This window comes from Sciurus vulgaris (genome assembly GCF_902686455.1).
Source record: "Sciurus vulgaris genome assembly, chromosome: 14".
NCBI classification, from domain to species: domain Eukaryota; kingdom Metazoa; phylum Chordata; class Mammalia; order Rodentia; family Sciuridae; genus Sciurus; species Sciurus vulgaris.
In genome coordinates, this window is record NC_136475.1 from 41,571,616 (window position 1) to 41,597,521 (window position 25,906).

At 37.5% G+C, this 25,906-nt stretch overlaps 2 protein-coding genes and 1 pseudogene across 3 annotated transcripts in view; 2 read left to right on the plus strand and 1 right to left on the minus strand.

Moving 5' to 3' along the window:
* LOC306643513 (E3 ubiquitin-protein ligase KCMF1) overlaps positions 1 to 25,906 on the plus strand; it is a 117,043-nt gene that overhangs the window by 70,105 nt on the left and 21,032 nt on the right. The gene's annotated exons all lie outside the window — the stretch shown is intronic.
* On the plus strand, positions 659 to 8,940 carry LOC306643525 (E3 ubiquitin-protein ligase KCMF1-like). The gene is made up of 3 exons (XM_079109747.1): positions 659 to 843; positions 3,052 to 3,334; positions 6,867 to 8,940. Exons 1-3 carry the CDS (start codon positions 828 to 830, stop codon positions 7,075 to 7,077), a joined length of 510 nt encoding a protein of 169 aa, XP_078965873.1. The 5' UTR covers positions 659 to 827; the 3' UTR covers positions 7,078 to 8,940.
* Positions 20,728 to 24,413, minus strand: LOC306644535 (neugrin-like; annotated as a pseudogene). The gene is made up of 2 exons: positions 24,337 to 24,413; positions 20,728 to 21,738 (listed from the first exon to the last, which is right to left on the minus strand). The product of its transcript is annotated as a neugrin-like (transcript).

Below are 25,906 nucleotides of genomic sequence, written 5' to 3' on the forward strand. Positions count from 1 at the left end.
CTTGGAAGACAAAGATTAAAACTCATAATCAAAGTAGTCTTTTATCTACTAAATTTATAGTATACTGTTCCTTTTTTTATTAAAGATGGTAATGGAGATTTCAGTAGCTATATGTTAATACAGCTCCTCAGAAATAAAATTGACACTAATTGTGGTTACTTGAATGTAAGCATATATAAAATTCAGTACTGAGATCAGGATAAGGGAATGTTCATGCACGTTGGTATCTAACCAGGCAGTGTCTTTGACTTCATTTGGCAGTGTTACTCTGAAATTCCTCTCCCTGCAGTGAAACTTTTTAAACTTTGTGCTTGTCCTTGCCTGCATGGGCAGCCTAAAAACACCCAAACATTTACACATGCATTGTGCTTTATATTTGAGTATTCTTTAGGGTTAATAGGCCTCCTAGAGTTTCGGAGATTTACATTTATATTCTTCTGTTTGTTTTTTAAAATCCTTTCTTTAGACAAGAGTCTTACTACCTCTAAAACTTGTGCTCCTTCTGCCTCAGTCTCCTGAATTGCTGTCACATACAGCTATTACATTCTAAACTAAATGTGTTGATTTAAAATGCCTACGGCTTAGGAATTTCTTAGGTCTATCTAGCAAGGGCTGATTTTTTTTTTTTTTCCTGTGAAAAATTTGATCCTTTTCTTAACTTTGAGTTATGATGAATCGAGTGGTGTTCGACATGTACGTAGAATGTTTCACCCTGGCCGGGGATTAGGAGGTCCTCGTGCTCGTAGATCAAATATGCACTTTACTAGCAGTTTACTGGTGGACTTTCTTCTTCTCAGAGTTCATATTCTCCAAGCAATAGGGAAGCCATGGATCCTATAGCTGGTAGTTAGTTTCACCTTCATGAAGGATATAGTGTGAGCGCATTTTTTTCATGTGATTTGTGATCTTTGTCTTACCTTTTAGATCTATGCTTATGTTTCTTTGCAGAATTCCCAAAGATTTTATAAACATGAAAATTGTTTATTATTTATGCATGTGGTGCTCGGAATCAGACCAGGGCCTCACATAAAGCTAGGCAAGTGCTCTACCCTGAGCTGTACCCTCATCCCCAAATGTAAATATTTTTTAATTTTTTAACTTTTCCTTAGTTGTTGATGGACCTTTATTTTATTTATGTATTTATATGTGGTGCTGAGATCGAACCCAGTGCTTTACTCGCGCTAGGGCAAGTGCTGTACCACTGAGCCACAACCCCCGCGCCTGTAAAGTATTTTCAAAGTAGGCTATAATGTAAAGTAGTTCGCATTGGTATGAATTTCTCTAGAGTTCTTAGAAGCATAAGATACATAGAAAGCTTAATGTTGTGTTTATGGCTTCTGTTGTAAACCAAGAAGATCATAAAAGGTTTCAGAGTGGAAGACTTCCAGAATTCCATGGTTCATCCTCCAGAAGTACACACAGATTAAAAAAAAACTACTTGACAATATTAAAGAATCAAACTTTTCTCACAGAAGAAAGTAGGAATTTCTCTGTTCTTGACTTACTTTGAGAACCACATTGTTGTTGAACCAGTGAAGGTACATGTTTGGGAACTCTGAGAATGACAGTATTTTAACCTATAGTTCACGGCCACTCACTGAGTGAAAAACCTGGAAAGATGGCAGCAGAGTACAAGGGACAGAATAAAATGTCAGAAATCACTATAACTTGAGAATCTGCAAGAAATCTCAAGCACACAAGCAGTAAGATTCTAGAAGTCTCTGTAAATTTAAATGTGTTTTAATGTGTTCATGTGATGTATATGTATCTAGAAACTGTGATATACCTGTTAGAATGCCTGAAATGTTGATAGATCTAAATAGGTGGTAGACATTTAGAACAGTTTTATTCATAAAATGCTGTTAAAAATGGAAGATGTACAGTGTATAGTTCTAAAATTCCAATGTGCTTTGGACATTTATATGTAGAAAAAAAAAACAAACCCAGTGAACTGAGTTTTTGGGATTTGAGAAAACATTTCTCTATCCATAGGAACTGTTTACCTGCTATCTTTAATAGAGACTCTAAAGGGTAATTTCTGGAAACAAAAGTCAGAATTCAGAAATTTTCTCCATTATTTTGATGTTGGGGGGCAGTCAGGGAAAATTATTTTAGTGAGTATATTTCATTAAAGAGCAGTGTTAAGAATCTCTGGGATAAAGCATTTGTGATCAAGGAAACAAACTGATCATGTTAATTAGTTTTAATGATAAATCAGACGCTTTGTTGGCCTGAGAACATCTAGAAGATAATGGTCATTCTCTGGTTAGCTAGGTAGACACTCCATGGGAGATGGCAATAACTTTACCCTTCTTAGATGAGAACACAGGGATAAAGGTCCAGATTACTAATCTTTATCAATACAACCTATTGACAGAAAAGAGTCTGGATTATAACAGACTAAATAGGCCACCCGGTTAGGTGCTACAGTTTCCCAGGAACCAGCCTTACTGAGCTCTACTGGTGGCATTGTGGTACTTTGAATGGCAAGACCAGAAAGTACCAGAGAGAATGCAGAGGTGAGTGTGCGTGGGTCACAGTCCAAAATGCTCTAAGCTCTTGGATTTAATTCTAATAATTCTTTCAATTTTTGAAGGAATCGAACCATGTTGAATTTCCATTGTGTGTCAGGCTCTTTTAGGAGAACTGAGAATGTAATAAACAGAGTATGACTTGTTCTCTGCTTTTGTGGAACTAGTATTGAGAGGGCTTATTATAATCAGATTTCTAAGTAATCACCTTAATCTAAATTTTAGAGGAAGTATACATTAGTACTCAATGCAAATAATTTTAAAATAGTCTTTAAGTTTTTCTTAGAACAAAATTAATAGTGTGTAACATTCATATTTTTTTGCATTCCTGTACACAGTAACTCCTGCCTCCAAGAGACATTCTCAAGAGTATTGCACTCTTAGATGTGCTACCTGTTGCTCTGAGTATCTACTTGTTGACAATACTTTTCATAGTCTCCCAGTAAAAGTGTGTTCTATTAGCATTTTGTTTTCCTTGTTGTTTTAAGTAGACATTGATCATCTTCATTTCCATTGGCAGAGCTTTTATCTCAGTTATCAGGAGTGAGACGTTCTGCAGGAGGACAGCTTAATTCTTCTGGCCCTTCCGCTTCTCAGTTACAACAACTGCAGATGCAGCTGCAGCTAGAACGGCAGCATGCCCAGGCAGCACGGCAACAACTGGAGACTGCCCGCAACGCAACCCGGCGTACTAACACAAGCAGTGTCACCACTACAATCACACAATCCACAGCAACAACCAATACAGCGAATACAGAAAGCAGTCAGCAGACTCTCCAGAATTCCCAGTTTCTTTTAACAAGGTAGCACATTTATTAATACAGTTTTTGTTGGAAAACCAGTGTTTTATTGACACTATGCAGTCTAAAAATTCTGCTTTTGAGTAAACCATTACAACTCGGTACCCCTCCAGTTAAAACTGCATATTTAAGGATTTGAAACAGTTATTATTTTTAGATAAAGAAAGAATGCTGGTCTTCTTCTCAAGGTACACATGATCATCTAATACAAATTTCCTTTTCCATATTACACATAAAACTTAAGCACCGTATCATGTCATTTTATATATGGGCATATTAGGTACATTTATTATCATAATTAACATTGCTTGCTTCTAATTGCCAATTTTAGTCTGTTGTGAAGTATTAAAAGGTACAGAAGACTTCATCATACGGTTGTTTTCTCCTATGAATTTCTAAAGGAGCTATGTTTAAATTCTTATCGTTAGTACACAGAAGTAATGATCTAAAAAAGTTGGGTACCACAGTCTAAGTAATATAGTACACATAGTAAACCATTCCACTGGAAGAGTAGTGGTGACTAGAGTCTTAGGCACAACACATAACAAACCTGGACTAATTGGGCTTTTAATGTGACAGAGTAATATAAAATTCATAAAATTAAGAAAATTAGTATCATATAATATAGCTCTCTCCAAAATTCAGTGTGTATGATGATGCATTGATTTCTTCTAATGAAGAAACTATAAAATTTCTACTTATATTTCTTTTATATCACACTTTTAAAAATCTGTTAGCATAATGGTACATGTGTATTCTTACAAATAACATATTGTGGATGTGGAACAGAAAGTGTTTGAGGCCCCTTTCTATAGCCCTGATTTTGTTACTTACTAGGTTTAGGCTTTAGGCAAGTCTCCAGTTTTATTGTCAATATCCCAGGAGTTTTGCCACATGAGAGAATTAAAAAGGATTAAATGTATTGGTACATGTTACCATTTATTATGGGTCTAAGAAGGAGGTTTCATGTGAGGAATTTACCTTTGAATTATCTCCCCAGAGTCAGTAACTGCCTGCTTATTACCAGAAAATGTTTCATTGTAAAAGGAAATCAGCCACAGATGGATCTACCTACTGCCATATAGTATTACCTGTAGGCATTAGCCAATAGCAAGTCCATAACTTGTCATCCCTACGCACTTACCTGAAAAAGGAGACCAACTTGTGTCTATATTCTCTGAGAGTTCATGGAATGATGAGTAGATGTTCTCATCAGTGCCCTTTGAAAAAGACATTTTCCTGCCCCTTTTCTTTTCCCTTTGTCTTTTAACCCCAAACTATTAAGTGGACTTGATCTGGAATTTTTATTCTATACCAGACATCCTGCTCCTAGGACATAGGGTGGAGATGGCCTCTGAGTGCTTTCCTTGAATTTGAGTTGTCACTTCTGGAAGACTCCTCCTATCATCTGAATCTTCATGTTGCACAGTACCTTGTAGTTTGCAGATCATTTTCCATGTCTTTAATTGTATCATTTGATGTGAACTCACTTGATTTTCAAGGCAGTATTTAAAAAAAATATTCCCTAGAATTTTATATTCTGAGGAATTTATAGTTACTTATATTCTTTTTTTTTTATTATATAGTTTAGGGAAAACTAATTAACAAACAAAAAGTTTATTTACTGTTGGGCTCCTAAGAACTTCAGGTATATTACAACATACCTTGTAAATTTTTAAGGCAAGGAAAGCATGTGCATTGTACGCAGGGGAAAACCTGGTCTCTGATCTCATAGACACCAGCTAATAGGTGTATGTTCAGGTTTTTGGTGCTAGGGCCAGCTAGTTCTGCTATCCCAGTCTGAAGATCCTCACAAACTTTGCTGTTCCTTTGGTCCCAAAAGAAGTTGGTCCATCAGGAGATCAAGCCCTAATACCAGATTACACTTGCCCCTCAAGTATGAGGCATTTTGATAGTTATTTCCCTGAAAATCAAAACAGTAATATTGGAATCAAATGTTCCACAAAATGCTGAAGTCCTCAACCTCTGTGTCTTGTAATTTGCTTGATACTGTCTATGTGGTCTTACATATGTCATCTGTATTTTTAGATAGATTTGACTGTTGTAGATTTTTCTTTTTTTAAACAAAGAACGTTTTTTCAAAGCTAAGAACATGGAAAACATTTCAGGTTTTAACACAGCTCTGTAGTTTTGGATTGAGAACATGTAGCTTACTATTTAATTTCCATTCCCTTAGCTGTGCCCTTGTGATATTCTGAATATAATTTTAACTATGTATGTTACCAGTCATTTCCTTTCAGTGGCTTTTATGTAATTACTTCTAGATACTTTTGCTTTAAATTCTGAAATTTAAACTTTTATTTCTGAGCTCTAAATCTTGTTTTTCTTTGGTGTTTTTAATTTAACAGCCTGAGATTTTGAGCAAGTTACCTTACTCTCTGCTTCAGTTTTCCTTAAAATGTTCATTATATGTCCTGATAGGAGTTAAAAGAGTTAATACACATAAAAAGCCCTTAGAACAGACTCTGATCCATACTACTGCTATTATGATTTTGGAATGCTTCTTTCCTTTCATTAGGAAGAGGGAACTGTTTAGCGAGCAGCATGGAGATCTGTCTCTAGTCTTGGGTACACCTGGGTACCTGACATGCATGCCTATCACGCATGCATGCCTCTCACTGTCCTCTGTTTTGTTCCTTTCCTGATTCCACTGTTCCAGCTGGTTTCTCTTTCTTTCTTAGCCACTAAAAGTGTAGAAAAATAACATCACTACTGAAACTAAGCAGTTTCAATTATTTATTGGAGAATTGAAATGTTACAGTAATTTTAAGAAGATGTTAGCAATTGTTAACTAGAATTTTCAACTCTAAACATCTATCCAGGCCTTGTGTGGATGAGCCAAGTTTTTCAGCATAGTACTGCATGCTTTGCAATCGTGGGCAAGTGGACTGCGTGTCTTACCTGCCACACTTGGGTTGGTTGTTAGTAGGGAAGGTGAGGACAGTATGTGTTTTCTTGTCTTGGGATTTTGGACATATCTTTATTTTGTGAGAATTAGTTGGAAGTAAGAAAATTTCAGGAGAAATTTTAGGATTTTCTTGAGGTCAGTATAGTTTGATCAGTATAGATTTTGATTTCGTGAGTAAAGTTGCTGTTTTCCTTTTTTGACATCTCACAAGTGAAATTCTGGTTCGGGAAATCACTATTTCCTCAAGCATTAATCTGTTAGAAGTATTGTTTTCTCAGAAAAAAAAAAATTACCACTGTTTTCTCTAGAGGTTTAGAGGGAGTGGAAGTCTAAATATCTTTTTCTCCCCCAATTAAATCTAATTAAGGTATAATTTTGCACCTCAGGGTAATGATAGTATTGCTAAAAGTATGGTAAATTCATCTAAATATAACTAAGGTAACAAATTAGAGCAAGGTGTTCTAATATACATCTTAGATTCTGAATGCTGCCACTTATATACAGCTTGTACAATGGAAGACATTGTTGACATTGTTGGACATTGTTGGTCATGCCATTGTTCCTTGACTTTTTACCAATAAGATTTTTTCTTTTTAACTTACACAGGTTGAATGATCCTAAAATGTCTGAAACAGAGCGTCAGTCCATGGAAAGCGAGCGTGCAGACCGCAGCCTGTTTGTTCAAGAGCTCCTTCTGTCCACTTTAGTGCGTGAAGAGAGCTCGTCCTCAGATGAGGATGAACGGGGGGAGATGGCAGATTTTGGTGCTATGGGCTGTGTAGATATTATGCCTTTAGATGTTGCTTTAGAAACCTAAATTTAAAAGAGAGTAATAAAGGAAATGAGCCTCCACCACCTCCTCTTTGATGACATCCCAATTCGCAGACAATGTCCTCTGTGCTGTATTTGCCAATGAAAGTGGACAACAACTATCTTGGGTTTGTTTGGTGATTGTAATTTCAGGTCTGTCACTCTTGTTACATTGTGTACATTCAAAAGGAAGAGAGAAAATATATATGATAATCATTTCCACTTAACTAATTTTTACTTCTAGCAGGTAAATGTAGGTAGCAGTGCAGGGGTGATCTCTGCTTCCTGTACCTTGACATGCAAAAGGCTCTCCTAATACTCCACATTCAAACTGAAGAGGAAAATTGAAATCTCTAATGAAGCTGCTGTGTGTATTTATGAATATTAATGAATAAAAACTGCTTGGATGGTTTACCTTAACTACTGCATGAGGTTTTTTGCAGCGTGCATGAGTTTTAGTGACCTTGTTATTTAAAAAATTAAATACAAGGAGTAAAACTTAAAAAACAAAGCCCAAAGCTTTCCCAAACATTATTCAATGGTTACCAGACAAAGTAGCTCTTGAATAATGTCTGCCTGAATCACCTTTCTTTGTGTGCCTCCTACTCACAAAGCCAGCTCTGCAGTGGAATCTGGGGTCGTATAACCAGGTGTGGCGCTCCGCCCTCTGACTGTCCTGTCACCCTGTTAGTCATCTTACCTGTATGGAGCCCAGCCTGTCTCTTTAACTCATCTGTAGAAGACACAACAGTAAAGCTACTGTCGGAATCTGCTGCAGGGGTGTTTGTGTGCCCTAAAAACAAATCCTGTTTGTTTGTTTAAAGTTTTTACTTTTTGTGGTGGTTTAAAATTTTTTGATTGTTAAATATGTTTTTTCAGGTGTAGATGAATTTCATTTATTCACTGTTCAACAAAGTTAACCTGAATTATGTTGTCTGTTTTTGAAATTCTCACATTCTCAATCATTTTGTGTTATTTATGTATTTGCTTTGTAGTTTGCTTAGACAGATCAGTATCAGAGAGCTTTGAGGATTTGCCTTCCCAGGTTTTGTCATGATATTACAACCAAATTCTTAATGCTAACTTTTAGCACCTTTTATTTATTGGGGTTTTTTTCCTGGCATAAAAAGTAAAGCCTTTTAATTGAATCATGCCACCTATATGCCTATATTATTAATCCTATGTGTAAAAAAATGTACAGCTTTTTTGGGTTTGTTTTGGATTCGGAGGGGCTGGGTTATTTTTTATTTTGTGTTTCAGTTTTTGTGCATAGACTTTCACAATAGCTCCAAGGCAGGGACAGTGGGTTCGGGGGAAAGGGGGGCAGTTTTTGGAATGTAAATTTAGGACTTTTAAAAAAGGTGCGCACAGCTTCTGATAAATTTATAACTAGACTTAACGTAATCATGTCTTGTTCCAGTTTCTTTCCTGAGCCCTTTTCTTGTTCTCCTCTCCTATCTCCATCCTTGTCCTTTTCTGTCTATGTTTCTGTTTCTTCAACATGACAAGCATACAGACTTGAACACCCCTCCAGTGTTCTTCTGAGAACTGTGAAGTCCATGTTCATCCAAATGTACCAAAAAAGAAGTCACCCTCCATGTCTAAAAAACTGTTGCTTCTCTGAAACTTCAGACTCCAGTGGTTTCCAAATATAATAGTTTTGTTTTGTTTAGTTTCTGTAACAAAATGTTTTGAAGGAAAATTTTACACCAGGATTCTTAGTTATACTAAAAGTCAAGCCCAGTAGGGATTTTCTTTATTTTTTAATTGGTTGTTGAGAAGTTTAAAATCCAGTTTTCAAGCTGTGGTCTTTTCAAACACATCTTCGCACATAAGTCACACATTTCAATAAAGCATTTTCAAGACTGTTGACCACTTGAATTTCTTCGTGTTGTTGAATTAGCCTAATCTTTTCTCAAGAGATTTTAATCTCAAATCCAGTATTTTTCTCTTTTTATGCTAAACATGGAGATCCTGATTTTGTGTGAATGCATTACTTTGGATGTGAGAAAGAAATTGCCAATTATGTGCTTTTCCCTTTTCTGCACAAATTCTGGGAAAATGTAAGATCCTCCATTTTCTAACATGGTTTAAGGGAACAACTGTAAGTCCATTCAGGGCAGTTTAATTTAGATGATCAATTTAACACTTAAGAAGACCTAGAGGTTCTTAAGATTCCATCTCATGTAGAATACTGTATATTAATTATTTTTATCAGATATTTTACAAATACCTCACCTCATCCTGTATGTAATCAATAATAATGTATTATTTTAGAGTAGAAAGACACAGAATATCAATATAAAAATATATTTAAGCCCTTCAAATTCTTGTGTCCTTTTTCTTTAATTTTTGAATTAACATCATATTATTGGATGTACTACTGAATAAAAATAAATTGCAGAGACTTTGATGGAGAGAAGACATAATTGAACAGCACGATCGTTTATTTTGGCTCCACTTTCAAATTTCTAAGGACCAGTTGCTGAGTTTTGAGAGGTTTTGTTTATTGAATTATGAGTGTCTTATAAATTTGTAAATGTTCTGCGGTGCTTGTTATTATTTCCTGTTTGGAAATAATTTTTCTGCCCAAGGTGTTCTGGAAGTGGTTTTAACTTCTTGACTCAGAGACACCCCAAATATACTGAGCGGTGGAATTTACGGAGAATGTTTGACAAACTGTATTTGTTTCTATTTTTGTGTGATTTATATAACGAAATATGCAGTGTGTTTAAGAATCCTAAAGTAATACCATCTAAACTATGATTCTGTGAAGAATATCCATGGGCAATCAGAGAACAGTGAAATTTGGAATTTGACTGAAACAGTTGTACCTGTCTCATAACTTTCTTGAATTCTTTCATTTATTTACTTTCCTAAATTTTTAAAAATTCTTTAAATACATAGCTGTGGTTTTCTTTTTATGGCCACAATCATAAAATTTCTGTGGTTGGCTATAGTGAAATCTTTGGATTTGGATTTAAGTTGCATTATTGTTTTAATTCACAGAATTAGAACCTAGATTTGCTACTAATAAAGTAGTGGATTTTTATTTCAGGTAAAATAAGTTCTGTCCCTCTTGTCCCAAATGTAGTTTAAATTAGTTGATTATATTATAAATAATAGAAGTAACAAAAATTCATCCCATTGCTGAATAGTGCTGAATATTCCTCCCCTCTAAATATTTCATAATATATATCTTTTCAGTAATATACTAAAAGAATTTTAAGGTCATCAAGCCTGGTCTGTGGGCTATAATTAAAAACAGGAAAAACCACAACCAAATAAACAAAAAAAAAATCACAGATAAAAATCACAGGTAAGGGTCCTCAAGAGTTCTCACAACAGTATAGGTCAGTGGTGGAGCGCTTACCTTGCATGTGTGAGGCACTGGGTTCTATCTTCAGTACCACATAAAAACAAACAAATAAATGTATTGTCTCCATCTACACTTCAAAAAAAGTCTCACCACAGATCCTAGCTTTAGTTCCCAGAAGAAAGCTAGACCCCTCTTAGCAAATACTCCACTTCCTACATATATTTCACTTCCTGACTTTGGGACAGGTACCACCTTCAATTGTTTATTATTCTCTGTAAGAATAAATAAGGAAATTGGGTAGGACTAGGGATGGTATGTGGTATGGAGATGGTAAGATAGAATAAAAGTTTGTGTTTTTTTCTTTTTTGGGTGATGCTGAGGATGGAACTTGAGGCCTTGCACATGCTAGGCAATCTCAGTGGGATTCTGGTAACTAAAGGGTTCACTCTGAATACATAAGTCTTTTAATTGGAGTCTAATGTCATTACAGCATTGTGATAATAGGTATGGTAGAAAAAAAAAGCCATCCAATTATAATGGAGGAGTAGGTGTTAGGAATTAAATAAATGCATCCATTTTGTAGGACAAAGCTGCACAGCAATGTTTACTTCTTATGAGACATCTGTTGTGTGCCTTAATTACGCATTCAGTTTTTGGATACAGATAGCATTGATTTAATGTGCAGTAAAGGGAAGTGGTGTGAAATTGCCCTAGAATTCTGTACAGAAGTTCATATATGCTGGAAAATGGTAATGGTTGTCTGGATTCTTTCACCTGGACAATTTTGAACTTATTTTCCTGAGATAGGAGGAGAGGGGATATGTGAATTAACATTACTAATTGAGACCCCGGTGTTCAGTTTGGAAAGGGGAGGTATAGGATTGGAATGCAAGTTGGAGTACCCTTTGCAGAATTTCAAGGTTTTTTTTTTCAAAGTGGTGTGAAATGTGTGACATTAGACATGACCCTAATCTGTATAAGTCACCACAGTATTCTGAAGCGAGATGTAAGTTACTTTGTTTTTTAGAGCAGTGAAAAAATCTAATTGCACATGCCATTAGCTTCAATCATGTGGAAACAGTGTTCCTTTCTAATTAGTACTCTTGGAACTCTGGTTCCTATAGGTTTTCAGCCAATCTCTGTCAAATAATATTCTGTAAATACCTGGGCTACAGAATTTCTTACATAAGCAACACACTTCACATAAAGATGTGATGTTTAGGTGTGGGATATAATTCAAAAGATGATTCAGAGAAGTCTCTGAACCTCAAGTCCAGGTCACATTTTAACCAGGAGCTATCAGGTGGGTGTTGCCTTGGTTGGGTTTGAGTTCTCAAGGTTTCTCTTATGAAGTCCTCAGATTTTACAAAGTCAGCTGAACTTTACAGCAACTAGTAAAAATGAAAAAGAACCCTTGAGTCCTATCTTGTGTCTCAGTAAATCTGGCCGTGCAGATGATGCACAGGTACTGATGAATTGTGTTTGATTGGAAAACCCTTGTGGGCCAAGTGTGCATAGCCAGTCAGGGCTGCTCTCCATAGGCCTAGATGAGTTTTCTAACTGAAACGTACTATCTGGTTGTGGTGGTGCACACTTGTAAACTCAGTGGCAGGAGGCTGAGGCAAAAGGATTGCAAGTTTGAGGTCAACCTCAGCAACTTAGTAAAAGGACAAGGAACGTAACTTAGTATTAAAGCACCCTTGTACCACAAAATCCCCAGTACCACAAAACAAAAACCCTTTATCAGGCACAGGAAGCTAGTTTCTCGACTGTGTTCATAACTTTGATGAAAGCTTTTAGTGTCATTTACAACCTTTGGTTTTTATAGACATCCCCTGTAAGAGAATTCTTCAAAAATAACTTTCTAAAAGGAGCTTTCTCCCCAGATAACTAAACGTATTGCTTTTGGTAGGTCACATAATCAATCTGATCTGGTGAGAGCTACTCCTTTAAGTCAACTACATTAGAATGAGACTTTGAAATTCAGCCTCACACATGAGAAATCAGGACCAGGACCAGTTAATGGTGAAGCTGGTACAAAAACCGTAGATACATCTGACTTACAAAAAGTCTACTCACACCCTAAGGTTTACTTGAGGCAGGTGCAGCAATCTCCCTGAAGTACGATTCTGTACTACTCCTCAGTTGGTAAGTGGACTGGACCAAGGGAGAAGCAGGCCTCAGCTCCTGTCCCAGGGACTGAGCAAGATTTGTGAATTCTTAACATCCTAGTCAGTGAAGCTATTCTGGCCAGTCATGGATATATGGATATATTTTAGTTTGCTTATGAGAACCTCCCATGACCATGACCATTGGTTAATTTCACCAATAAAAGCCCATTTTTTAAACTTGTAGTTTGCTAAATAGCAAGTGTTGAATGAAGTGTTGAGATGGGCTTTAGCTTCTATTGGAGTTTGGCCCAGTTGGATGGCAGCCACCACATTTGCTCGCCTCCTTTAGGGTTAAAACTTGCCTTGGAGAATCTGGGTGTGTTAGCATATGCCAGTACTCCCAGCTATTTGAGAGACTGAGGCAGGAAGATCTCTTAAGCCCAGAAATTTGAGGACAGCTTGAGCAACATAGTGAGACCTCCATCTCAGAAAAATGAGCAACAAAAAAACCCCTTACCTTGGAGAAGGTCATACTATACAGAAGTATTTTTAAGTAAATACATTGTAACAGGCTCCTCTGCTAATTCACACTGAATTCCTTATGTAGATCATCTTCTATAGTATCACCTGCCTTCCCAGCTTTTCTGTTTTTGTCTCTTATTGGGCACATTGTCTGTAGACCGACTTTTATGTTACACACATCACTTTAAGTTTTGATCACTGGGATGGTGGTGCTTGGCTTCAGTGACTGTGCAGTGTCATCTTAAAATACAAGTAATGCTGTACCACAGACTTCATTGTAGCACTGGAGGTTCAGCTATTCTGTACCAATTTAAATGTCTCCAATTTCCTTCTGTTCACCTGTGTTTTGTTAATGCTTTGAGTGACACCTGCAGTTTTAGCTCCATTTTTCTACAGAATTTTAGGACCCACCCAGGTTATGCTAAGACCCACTGCAAGTGTCTGTGGCGTGAAGAATATGATGAGCCTGATGGGTAAAGGTGTGACCTCTGTCCTCAGTCCACAATGGGACTTATTCTACCCACAGCTTCATAGGGCAAATGAGATAGAAGGACTTGAGAAGAAACCACTCAAATGTCATAGGCATGGCTATTGATCATAGCCACCCTGGACCAAAGAGGAGGAAATGTTTGCTTCTCAGCAATTTGTTTTTCCCTCTTCAGAGCTTCAATTGGCTTTTGTTGGTGGTGTTGGTGGTGGTTTCCCCCTTTCTGAATATCCAGCTGCCTCCAGCAATTGGTAGAGTTGAAAGTGATTGATGAAAATCACAAAAGTTTAGCAGTTAGCCTGAACGAAAGTCTTTCACTTTAGCTTAGGACTAGATGTCCCCTAAATCATGGTATTCAGGGAAGGAGGGCGAATTATATATTTTTAAAAGCATTTCTAACATATTTCAGTGAGTCTTAATCCTTGTTTTCTAAACATTGACCATCCTATGACTATAGAGGGTGGGGAAGTCTGTCCCTACTAAACCCAAAGCCCACATTTTAGGTTCACTCAAGCACTTGTCCAGTGGTCCTTGGGTCCAGACTAACTTTTCATACAGTTCAATTTCAAATTACTGCCAGAACTTGGCAGCCAAAGATGGGGTAGGTTGGTTGATTATACCTCTAATTTTAATTTTGTGTGAGGTACTGGAGATTATTTTTTTTTTTATTTTGAGATAGGGCCTCACTAAGTTGCCAAGGCTGGCCTTGAACTTGAGATTCTCCTGTCTCAACATCTGGAGTCTTGTACCACTTTTCACATCTTAATATTGCTGTAAGGTAGACATAATTATGAGGCATTTCAAGTGGAATTTAAGACAACCTTTGAAGTATTTATGAAGTTCTCAGTTTTGAGATGCTTATAAATTCTGTAACCAGCCATAAGAGATGGTGATCAGAAGAAAGGAATTGGACCCATGAAAAGAAGTGGTTGGAGAGGTTATAATGAATATGATACAAATGGATGTGAATTTTCAGTATTAGAAATTATTGTCCAGCTAATCATCTTGAGGTTCTCTCACCTCAAAAGTCTCCAAAGCATGCCTAAACTAGGTCACTACAGGACAGGAATCAAATATGCAAAATTCCCTGGATTATTGATGTTGCTTACCCTAAGGGAGGAAGAGGGAAGATGATGGTGTTCTTTGGCAAATGGTAGAATTTTAAATTCATGGCTACAATTTAAGAAATGTAGACTTTCATGTCAAGGGCAGTGGATGGGTTAGAAATCAAGTTGGATTAACAGTGAAGTTTAGGGAAAACCTGGAGAGTTAAAGCTCAGAGTTAGAAAGGTCCAACTGCCCTTTGAATGCAGAAATTCTTACAGAAGCACTCCTGATAGTATACCCATGCAGAGCAGGGGGAAGGTGAGAGCAGCAACTAACTACAGGGGAGTTTCACAAGTTTCAGTCGTAGCTCTACTAGCTGTTTGATCTTGGCCAAATTAATTAACCTTAATTAAAGAGGGTGCCTCTTGTCTCATTTTTAAATGGAGCTAATAATAGTATTGAATAATGTACTAATACAGTTCCGAGGTAGAAGCAACTTTAAAGTAAATGGCAGGTAATTATTGGAAGGTAGCCAATGTAGGAGGGACCCAAAGGTGGCCAATGAAAAGGATGGGATTTGCATGGAAGCAGACAAGACAGAGTCACATACAGTTGTGAAAACATGATTCATTGATTCAGTTAGCCCCAGTTCAAACATTCGCAAGTAGTTCTGATGAGACATGCTATGAAGGTCAGTAATCTGGTAAAAATCATACAAGCTCAAGAGTCTTAATATGAAGAGTTTAGAGTGTTAGGGAGAAAGGTCAGGTAACCATAGGTATCAAATAATGAATACTGACCAAGGACTTCTTGTGAGTCCTGGTATGTTTTGTGTAATTTATTGAGTACTTACAAAGTGCCAGACACTGTTCTAGGCACTTGGGTTTCCATAGTGAACAAAATATAGATGTCCCCAGCTCAGTAAATAGCACAGTGGTCCACAGCACCACAAAGTAGGTAGGTAGATGATAGATGATAGCACAGCTTTTCCTTTCTTCAATTGTTCAGGCCAAATATCCATTTCATCAGATATTCCTGTTGGCTCTGTTTCCATAACTTTCTCAGGAACTGACTACTCAGCTTTTCCACCATTGCCCCTGGCCTAGGCCATCCTCTTCTCTGCTAAGACATTGCCATCATCTGCCGGCAGCTCTGTTCTGTTTTTGCCCTCCATGTCTTTCAACACAGTAGTGGGGTGACCTTGTTAGAACCCAGGTGAGAGCCTATTACTATGCTTTAAATCCCTCCAGTGGCTCCCAGCTATCTCAGAGTAGGGGTCAGAGCCTTCACCATGGCACCAGGGATCTGTGGGACATTGTTCTCATTTCTGTGCCTATCCCCTGTACCCTAGCCTCAACGACCACATTGTTCCTCAGGCATGCCACAGCTTGGGAATATTTTTACTTCTTGAAATACTGTTCTTAGAAGATCCATATCCTTTCACCTCATTTTCTTGATCAGTGAGGCCTTTCTGTTATCCCATTGAAAACAGTGATACATGCCACCCTGTACTCTCTACCCTCCTTCCCTACTTTGTTTCTCCATAATTCATATCACTGTCTGACTCCCCCTCACAAGTGCCAACTACAGAAGGGCAGAGCTCTCTAGTATTCATCACTGTATTTCCACATGTACACATAGTAGGTGCTCCATATTTATGGAATGAAAGAATGAATATTGTGGGCCAGGCTATGTTAAAGAGTGGTTTTTTTATTATTTAAAAGTATATGCTGATATAAAATACATATTCAGTCATGTGGAAAGTGGCAGTTTTTCAAAACATTGAACATTAACCATTTGACCTAGTGATTCCACTCCTAGGGATACATGAGCATTGAAAACATATGTTCACATAAAAACTCACATGACTGTTCAGTGCAGAATTATTCACAATAGTCAAGAGGTAGAACAATCCAAATGTCCATCAACTGATGGTAAAAATGTGATATAGCTATACATGTGAGAATCATTTGATTCTAAAAAGGAATGAAGTACTGATACACAGTAGAACTTGGGGAACCTTAAAAGCATACAAAATGATAGGCTGTGGATGTGACTCAGTTTAAGAGTTCTTGGTTAACATGTGTGAAGCCCTAAGTTTGATCCCCAGCACCACCAAAACAATAACAGGACATTAAAACATAGTAGTGAAATAATCAGTCAAATGAAATGTCCAGAGAGACAAAAAGTAGACAAATGGTTGCCAGGGGCTGAGGGTAGGAAGAGCAGAGAGGGATTGCTAAGAAATACAGGATTTCTTTTTGAGTAATTAACATGTTTTAGAATCATATAATAATGGTGGTTGTATAATTCTGTGAATATACTAAGAACCATTGAATCATTCACTTTAAAATGGCAAATTTTATGTAAAAATAAAATATCTGTGGTAGGTACTCTTAGTATCCCTGTTTCACAGATGATGAAACTAAGTTCAGGGGACCTGCTCTACCATGGTGCATAGCCACCTGGCATGTCTCTGCAGAGGTGGCATAGACAAAGCCTTACCATGGCCTGACCTGTGATTCCTGTCATGGGGAAGCTGAGCAGCCTTGTGTAATGAGGTGCTTTCTCATCTGCTTCCTTGACATCAAAATGTGCTCCCACCCTGTTCTCATTCTCATCTGCCTTCCTGGTTTCTATCAAGTGCTGCACTTTCCAGCTCTGCTTGACTCCAAGACATGTCTGTAGGCTCTAGTGAGGTCTGAGACACTGCTTGGCCAGTAGTTGACCACCTACTGCCAGTGCCATCTGTTGCCTCTCAGCTCAACATCATCCTATGGGACTTAGGGACACAGAGAACTGACATTATACTTACTTTGCTTTTGTTTTCTGTGTACGTAACAACCTGTCTGAATCCATGGGGTGTCAATGTCTCCTTACAGTCCAATATGTGGAAGTAAGACTGCTATCCTGGAACTGCAGGGGTAATCCTTGTGACTGAGATAGCCACAGTACTGCTGCCTTGGCAATGTGTAATGGTAAGATGTGGAGAAGAAATGTTCCCAGGTCCCACCTCTGCTGGAGCTGGGGACCTGTCCCAAGTAATCTGAACCAAGTTAGACAAAGTAAAATCTATTTGGCATGTTATCTGATATGACAGTAACTTAAAATGAAGACAGTTCTAGAAAATATAAGATTTGTTTTAATGGTCTCTTCTATCTCTTTAAAATGTCTGCTTTATCTTTACTAGATTCAGAGGAGTCAAAGAACTCAGAAGTGGGGAGGAAAGACAGTAGTCCTTGAGAAAATTTCAGGATAGGATACTTCAAGAAGTGAACTGATAGGCCTAGGAACACAAACTTTTGCATGATTAGAAATCAAACTGATAGTCTTCTGTTGGCACATTGTCTCTAAAATTGCCACTGTAGTGGCACAAAGGCAGGAAGTCCTCCCTCATGAAGGACACTTGAGACATGGCACCTTATATAACCTTTCACCTACCAACCTAATCTTCCAGTGCCTCTTCTGTCCTCAAAATGAACAAGTTAGCTAATTCCTGGGAATAACAGTCAGCAGATCCTGAGAAGTTTTCACTTGTGCTTGTGGTCTAGGAGACCAGCAGATGGGGAGATAATGCAGACATGGGCCAGGCTCCTCTCCTTTTTAAGGCTCCAGCTTTTTAAGGGTGGGGGTCAGCCATTATGAAGTAGTTCCATGTTGTAAAGAGGCTGATTAATGACACAGGACCATTCCTGAGAAGGACCAGGCCTGGGAACAAATCCCAGCCCAGGCTCAGGCTGCTATAAAAGGTTGGAGCAACTCAACTCTGAGCCCACTCTCCTACCTTGTGAGTCTTGGCTAAAAATTGAATAGAAATTATGTCTTTGCAAGTAGCTTGAAAAGGATATGGCCTCATGTGGAGTACCAATTTTTATTTGCAGCTGCCTTTGCAACTCACTCATTAAAGCGAAGTTATAAGGGTAATAGATGCTGCCTTATTTTAGAGAGGAAAGAACTAAGCATGACAGCACCATAGCTAATGTTTTTGGGCCCTTAGTTTGATTCAGAAATTTTGATGTATTATTTTATTTAATCATTTCAATTAAACTGGTGTCATCCAGTTTTGGAAAGAATGCCGATGAGGCTCAGGAGGGATAAGGATTCTGTTCCAAGTCATAGATTGCAGTCTGAGGTCAAGCAGGAATGTTTTCTACTAGGATAAAGGTCTTTACAGTTTGGGACCAAACACGGATGAAGTTCAGAATGTGGCCATGTGGGGGCAGTGGATCAACATGAAATGGAAAAGCAACCCCTTGTTCAGCCCTCTATTTTGCAGGTTTCCTAGGCAATAGCAGGAACTGGGTAAAAGTGTGATGCCTGGGGCAGTGAAGACACCTGTGTTATTTACTGAGGGAAATATTTACTATTCTTGTTTGCCCTCCCTGATCTTGTTTCCTCCTCTTAGTGTGGGTCATTCAGCAACAAGGGGTTAAGACCATAAGAAACAGAGAGCATGTGTCAGGGCTTAACTGCTAGAGCCAAGAGATTGCAATGACTAGAATGAACAGCAAACCTGGAATGGCAGCTCACAGAGTGAGGTCAGAAAGACACAAATATGGTTAATAGAATTTAGCATAATGAGGGACAAAATAGTTGATGAGCAAACAAAGATTCTACTTAGATTGAATGATCAAAGAAGTCAAGGATGGGTATAGATATGCTGAGAACAGTTGCTCCAATGAATTTATTTTGACTTCCCATTCTTCATAGTTATCACTTGCTATATCTCTTCTGCTTTCTGTCTGTTTAAATTTGAACATTCTGATTTTTTAAATACTTCCTATCACATTTTTCCCCATATTTTGGTATATTATAGTTGTATGTAATAGTGGGTTATGTTATTACAAATTTATACGTGCACATGATATCACAACATAATTTGGCCAATATCATTTCCCCTTTCACTCCCCTCCTACTTCCTCCTAGTCCCTTCTATTTCTCCTTCCTTCAATTATCATGAGAGCCCTTTCCCTAACTTTATTTTTCTTTTTCCTCTCTAGCTTCCACATATGAGAGAAATATACAATCCTTAACTTTATGAGTTTTACTTATTTCACTTACATAATATTCTCAAGTTCCATTCATTTTCCTGCAAATGTAATTTTTTCTTTATGGCTGAATAAAACTTTATTGTGTATATATATACCACATTTTCTTTATCCATTTATCCATTGACAGAAACCTCAGCTGGTTCTACAGTTTGGCTATTATGAATTGTGCTGCTATAAACATGGGTATGCCTGTATTACTGTAATATGATGATTTTAATTCTTTGAGATAAATACTGGGTGGAATATCTGGGTCATATGGTGGTTCCAATCCTCATCTTTTGGGGAATCTTCATTCTGATTTCTATAGTGATTGTACTAATTTACAATCCCACCAAAATTTTAAGTGTTCCTTTTTCTCCACATCCTCTCTAGCATCTATTATTGTTTGTATTTTTGATGACTGATATTCTAAATGGAGTAAGATGAAATTGTAGTATAGTTTGATTTGCTTTTCTCTAATTGCTAACAATATTGAACATTTTTCACATATTTGCTGGCTATTTGTATTTCTTCTTTAGAAAAGTGTTTGTTTAATTTGTCCATTTGTTAATTAAATTATCTATTAATTGGATGTTAAATTTTTGAGTTCTTTATATATTCCTGATATTAATTCTCAGTCACGAGTAGTTAGCAAAAATTTTTCTTCTATAGGTTTTCTCACCACATTCTTATTTCCTTTTCTGTGCAGAGACTTTTACTTTTTTTTTTTTTTTTTTTTTTTTTTTTTTTTTTTTTTTTTTTTTGGTACCAGGGATTGAACCCAGGAGTGCTTAACCACTGACTCACATCCCCAGCTCTTTTTTGTATTTTCTTTAGAGATAGGGCCTCACTGAGTTGCTCAGGGCCTTGCTAAGTTGCTGAGGCTGGCTTTGAAATCACAATCCTCCTGCCTCAGCCTCCTGAGTCCCTGGGATTACAGGTGTGTGTCACCATGCCCAGCTAGAGGCTTTTTTTTTTTTTCCACAAGAACTCCTACATTTTATCTTTGTACCTAAGTAAAACAAAACAACCAATTTACTAAGCAGCTGAAAAACTGTTAGTGTTCAATGATCAGGAAGAAAATGAGGTCAGAAGGTAAACTTTTAACTCCCTCCCAAACATATTATTGGCAAGTTCACAGAAACAATTCTGATTTTTAATATACAAAAGTTAAGCAATAAGGGGGAATACTGAAGATACAAAGACAGGGAGCAGTGATCCAAGAAGCTTAAATAACTAGGCAGCTCTTTCTGTCCATATTCCAGGCTCATCAATTCCTCCTATTCCAAAGTGGCTATCCACATACAGAAATCTTGGCAGCTCCAAATATATTTGTCTAGCTGTGTTTCACATGGCATCTCCACAAGCCAGGCCCCAGCTCAAATTCTGCACAGGAAATTCCCATTGCTGTCAAAGAACTCCTGTGCCCTCTGCACTACTTTGCTGCTGAAGTTCTGGTTTCCTGGTTCCACCGTCTTCAACATGTCCAGTTTCTCGCCACTTGGCGATCCACTACTGTCAGTTCTTCCGTGCCCATGCAGTCACTGGAGTACTTTTGCAGCTCTCTCTGATGACCCAAAACTTCAGTGACAGACATAAAGCTCTCCTTCTTCAAGCCCTGGATTCCTTTATTCCTTCCTTTTTGTCTCACTGCATTTATACTGTGAGTTTTTAACTCTATCACTGTCAAAGCTGTACTGTGATGCTGACCTTCAGATGAGGCTTCATTCCCTGGTATCAGCAAAGAACTTGATACAGAGCGGCCTGTGGCAAGTGGCTTCAAGGTATTTCCAGAGCCCTGGAGTTGCCAGAGTGAGTGGGCAAACTCAGCTTTCTTAAGAACTTTTTGATCCTGCTTCATTTTGTCCCAAAGTGGGTACAAATTTACTTTTTAAAACCCTTTGGATAACATCGGTGCTGACATTAAAACCTTCAGTCAACCTGGAAACTGACCAGGAACATGCAAATGTAAATACCATATCTGCTCCATAGCTCTCGTGTCAGGGTTCTGGGCAGGGCACCAGGCACCTACATTTGCCTCTGAATTTTCTGGCACTGAATTGCTTTTTCCTGTCGTATCAGGGTGCTGGGGGAGAGAACCAAGGGCAGAAGCCATGCGTGGAAGCAAGATGGGTGTTTGAAAAGTCTAGGGCTAAATCACCAAGAGCTCTCCTCGGTTGGGTAAAGGCCATCAGGTCATGTGCGCCAGCGTAGCGCTTGCTCTGTACCCCACTCCCGCCACCAAAATTCTAACACCTAGAACAGTAACCTGGATTTAAACCACAGTAAACTGCCCCCCTCTTGGTTTTTGTTTTGTTTTGTTTTGTTTTGGAAAGAAATGTGTTATATCTTTAATTAATAAGTAATCCTTTCAGTTCTTTGTTTGGTAGATCTCAATATTTATGTGAAATGCAGAAATGAAAGATCAGTGGAGTAGAGGAAAGGGATTGAGGGGGAGGGAAGAGGGATTGATAGGATAAGGGAAGAACAGTGGAATGAATCTTACCTAACTTTCCTATGTACATATATGAATATACCACAGTGAATCTCACCATGTGGATGTCTACAAGACACTAATTAAAAATGGGTAAATAATCATGATTAAGAGGTAAGATTAACTTTAGGTTCACTTGTAAATAATTGTAGCACATTCTGTCTATAAACACAATGGTTTTGTTTTAATTCACTGCTAGGAATTTTTTACTTTTTATTTTTCAGTTATTGACTCTTTGCTTTCATTACCCTCCAGAAAAGGGATTAGACCAGTCCACAGTCTTTCAGGGTTACTTGGTACATTTTAATGATACTTTTCCTTCCCTCCCATTTCCTTCCTAGAGATTGAACCCAGGACCTTTAAGTACTTTACCACTGGGCTTCAGCCCCAGTCCTCGTTTGCTCCATTTTTAATAAAAACCTTTATGTGTTTGCAACAAATTGAGTTTAATTTTGAAATAGCTTAGTGGTATTGTGTTCCAATTATACCAATGTGGTAAGAAAAATTAAGGGGAGGGGTATCACTGAGTGTGTCTCAGTGATACAGTGCTTGGCTAGCGTATGATAAGCTATGGTTTTGATCACCAACCCTGCAAAAAAAAAAAAAAAAAAAAAAAAGACTTAACTACAACTGCCATTGTCGATTTTACTTTGAATAATTAATTCTTAAAGAGAAAGGAAATTTTTATTGGAATTGTTTGTGATACAGGGTAAAAAGGACTTTTTTTTTTTTTTTTTTTTTGGTAGTGGTGCTGGGTATTGAATTCAGGGCCTTATGCATGCTAGGCAAGCATTCTACCAACTAAGCTATATCCTCAGCCCCAGGACTTTTTAATTCTGACCATCGAGATAGAACTTTTATATGTAGGTATATAGCACTAACCTTCCAATATATATGCTTCCTTATTAGGAGCAATAATAATAATATATATTTATTAATTTTTTGTACAAATTTTCTATCATACTTTCTTAAAATATGGTTTATACATTATATATTAAATATTTATATTAATATTTATGAATGCTACCTATTTTTCTATTATAATCGGATAATCAGAAAAGATAAGCATTTAAAAGCCAGATATAGAAAAAAATAGACTTTGATTGTTAACTGCTTACAGCCTTTATCAAAGTTCATAATTGGATATTTCCTGCTTTTCTGTAAACTAACAGTATTTTATTTAATAGTAGTGTTAAAAATTGTTTTGTGGAAGTATTTTATTTAATAATGTACCATATTAACACTACTCAACTGCGTTTAGCTGGAGACATTGTGGGTCTGAATATAATACTTTTTACCATTTGTACCTTTCATTTCATTGTGTGTGTGGTGTGTGTGTGTGTGTGTGTGTGTGTTTTTGTTGGGGGAGTGCTGGGGATAGAATCCAGAATCTTATGAATGCCAGGCAAACACTCTATCAAATAATTATTTCTGTATTTAGAATTTGTTTGAATCGCATGTTCAAAGACAATACTTATTGAGCACATTTACTTGTTTAAAATCAGATAGTAATTCTTTAATTTTAAGGGTGACACAGCCTAAGATTTTGAGTTGCTCTTAGGGAAGGAATTAGAGTTTATGGGGATTCCAGATTTGTTTTAGGGTAGCCCTGTATCTATGTGTCATAGTATTTTAAAAGCTATTTCTATAAGAAATCAGTTCCTTAAGATGATATGAAAACCAAGAGGGAAAACATCTAAATTATTATGAGAATGATATGATAGTAGCTTTTCCAGGAATCTGTGCCTAGTTCTAGAGAATTGCTTCTGGGAAGGGTTTTATGCTCTGTAATTCTTTTGTGTTGAAATATAATCCCACAGGGGAAGGTGAACAAGGCAGTTATCAGAGTAGGATGTGTGTCTGATATGAAGGGAGGTGCTGAGTAACACAGATGTTAGAGACCTTCATTTTCAATTTTCTTTAGTCCTTGGTCTGGTTTATTCTTTGTCCTATGAAATTCTGGTTTTGTCTAGTTCAGTGTCCCAACTAATTTCAAGTCAGTGCATAGAAATGTGTTTCAGGGCTTTTAGAAAAGCCCCCTATTAGAGGTGGTATAAACTGAAGGTGAGAGGCTCTGGTGGTCCTGTTAACAAATTGTAATATGGAACTCATTAATTTTTTTTTTTTTTTTTTTTTGGTGGGTCGGGGGTAGTACCAGGGATTGAATTCAGGGGCACATGGCCACTGAGCCACATCCCCAGCCCTGTTTTGTATTTTATTAGATAGAGGGTCTCACTGAGTTGCTTAGCACTTCACTTTTGCTGAGATTGGCTTCGAACTCTCAGTCCTCTTGTGTCAGCCTCCTGAGAGGTAAGATTAGAGGTGTGGGCCATCGTGCCCGATTTTATTAGTGTTTTTAAAAGTCCCCAGCCTTGTTCTCTTTCCCTCCTATGACCCCTTCTTTTCCTGCCCTGTCTCTCCGGTTTAAAAAAAATACTGGTTAGAGAATTATTTGAAGATTCCAATCTCAATATTTATGGCAGAGGTCATTTTTTTCTAGGCTGTTCTACCAAATTCAGTTGTGCCTGACAAATTGGTTATGACCTTGAGAAGAGAAAAATGCAACTTTTTTATCACCAGACTCATTAAATTATTAGAAACAACACAACCACATAATCCCAGCAAATTGGGAGGCTGAGGCAGGAATGATCACAGTTGATTACAAGTTGGGCAATTTAGTGAAATCTGGTCACAAAATAAAAATGACTGGGGTTGTAACTCAGTACGTTACTGGATCCAAACTCCATACTGGGGCAGTGAGTAAATAACACATACTCTAATTAGGATTGATTACATTCTCATTCTTCACTAAAATTGTTAGTAGTAGTGTTTGGTCACTTTCTCCCATGCAGCTTTCATTCCCCTGGACCCCATTATTTATTTTGAGACAGGGTCTCACTGAGTTTCAGGGTGAGACCTCAAACTGGCTCAGACTCCCAAGTGCTGGAATTATGTGAGTTTTTATTATTTCTAATACACTTAAATTAGCTGGGCATAACAAAGCTTCCTCAGCGTCCTGAGTTGTGCTACTGTGCCCAGTGTTTTCAGCTTCTACTGATATCTTTAAGCAGTTTCTATTTCCTTTTCTTTCTGAAGTCTATAAGTAAAATATGTAACTACTCCCATGAGATACAAGAGTAGGGCTTAAGATAGGAGTTTTCTTCCAACTAAGATAGATGCTTGCCACTAGAGTGAATTATGGAGCAACATTAAAGAAATGGGACAGTTCTGATTCTTTGGAGTTATTTCAACATGACCAAATTATGCCGTTTGTTTCCAGTTTTGTGAATTCCCAAGACATCACATATACCTAAAGTTTAATTTCTGTACAGGAAATATGTTGAAAGACCTCTACCAGTGAAAACTACAGAACATTGAAGAAGACCTCAGAAGATGAAGCTCTCCCATGTTCTTGGACAGGCAGAATTAATATTGTCAAAATGGCTATACTACCAAAAGCACTATACAGATTCAATGCAAATCCCTATTAAAATTCTAATGATGGTCTTCATACAAATAGAAAAAGCAGTCATGAAATTCATTTGGAAAAATAAGAGGTCCAGAATGGCAAAGCAATTCTCAGTAAGAAGAGTGAAGCATGAGGCATCACAGTACCAGGTCTTAAAATTATACTATAAAGCTATCCGAACAAAAATGCATGGTATTGGGCACCAAAACAGACTTGATGATCAATGGAACAGAATAGAAGGCACAGAGAAAAACCTACATAAATACAGTTATCTCATACTGGACAAAGGCACCAAAAACATACATTGGAGCAAAGATCGTCTCTTCAACAAATGGTGCTGGGGAAACTGGAAATTCA

What these genes read in the sequence shown, in the direction of transcription:
- LOC306643525 (XM_079109747.1), top strand. An exon ending in TCCCAGTTTCTTTTAACAAG is followed by an intron (nt 3,335 to 6,866) that starts GTAGCACATTTA and finishes TAACTTACACAG; the next exon opens with GTTGAATGATCCTAAAATGT.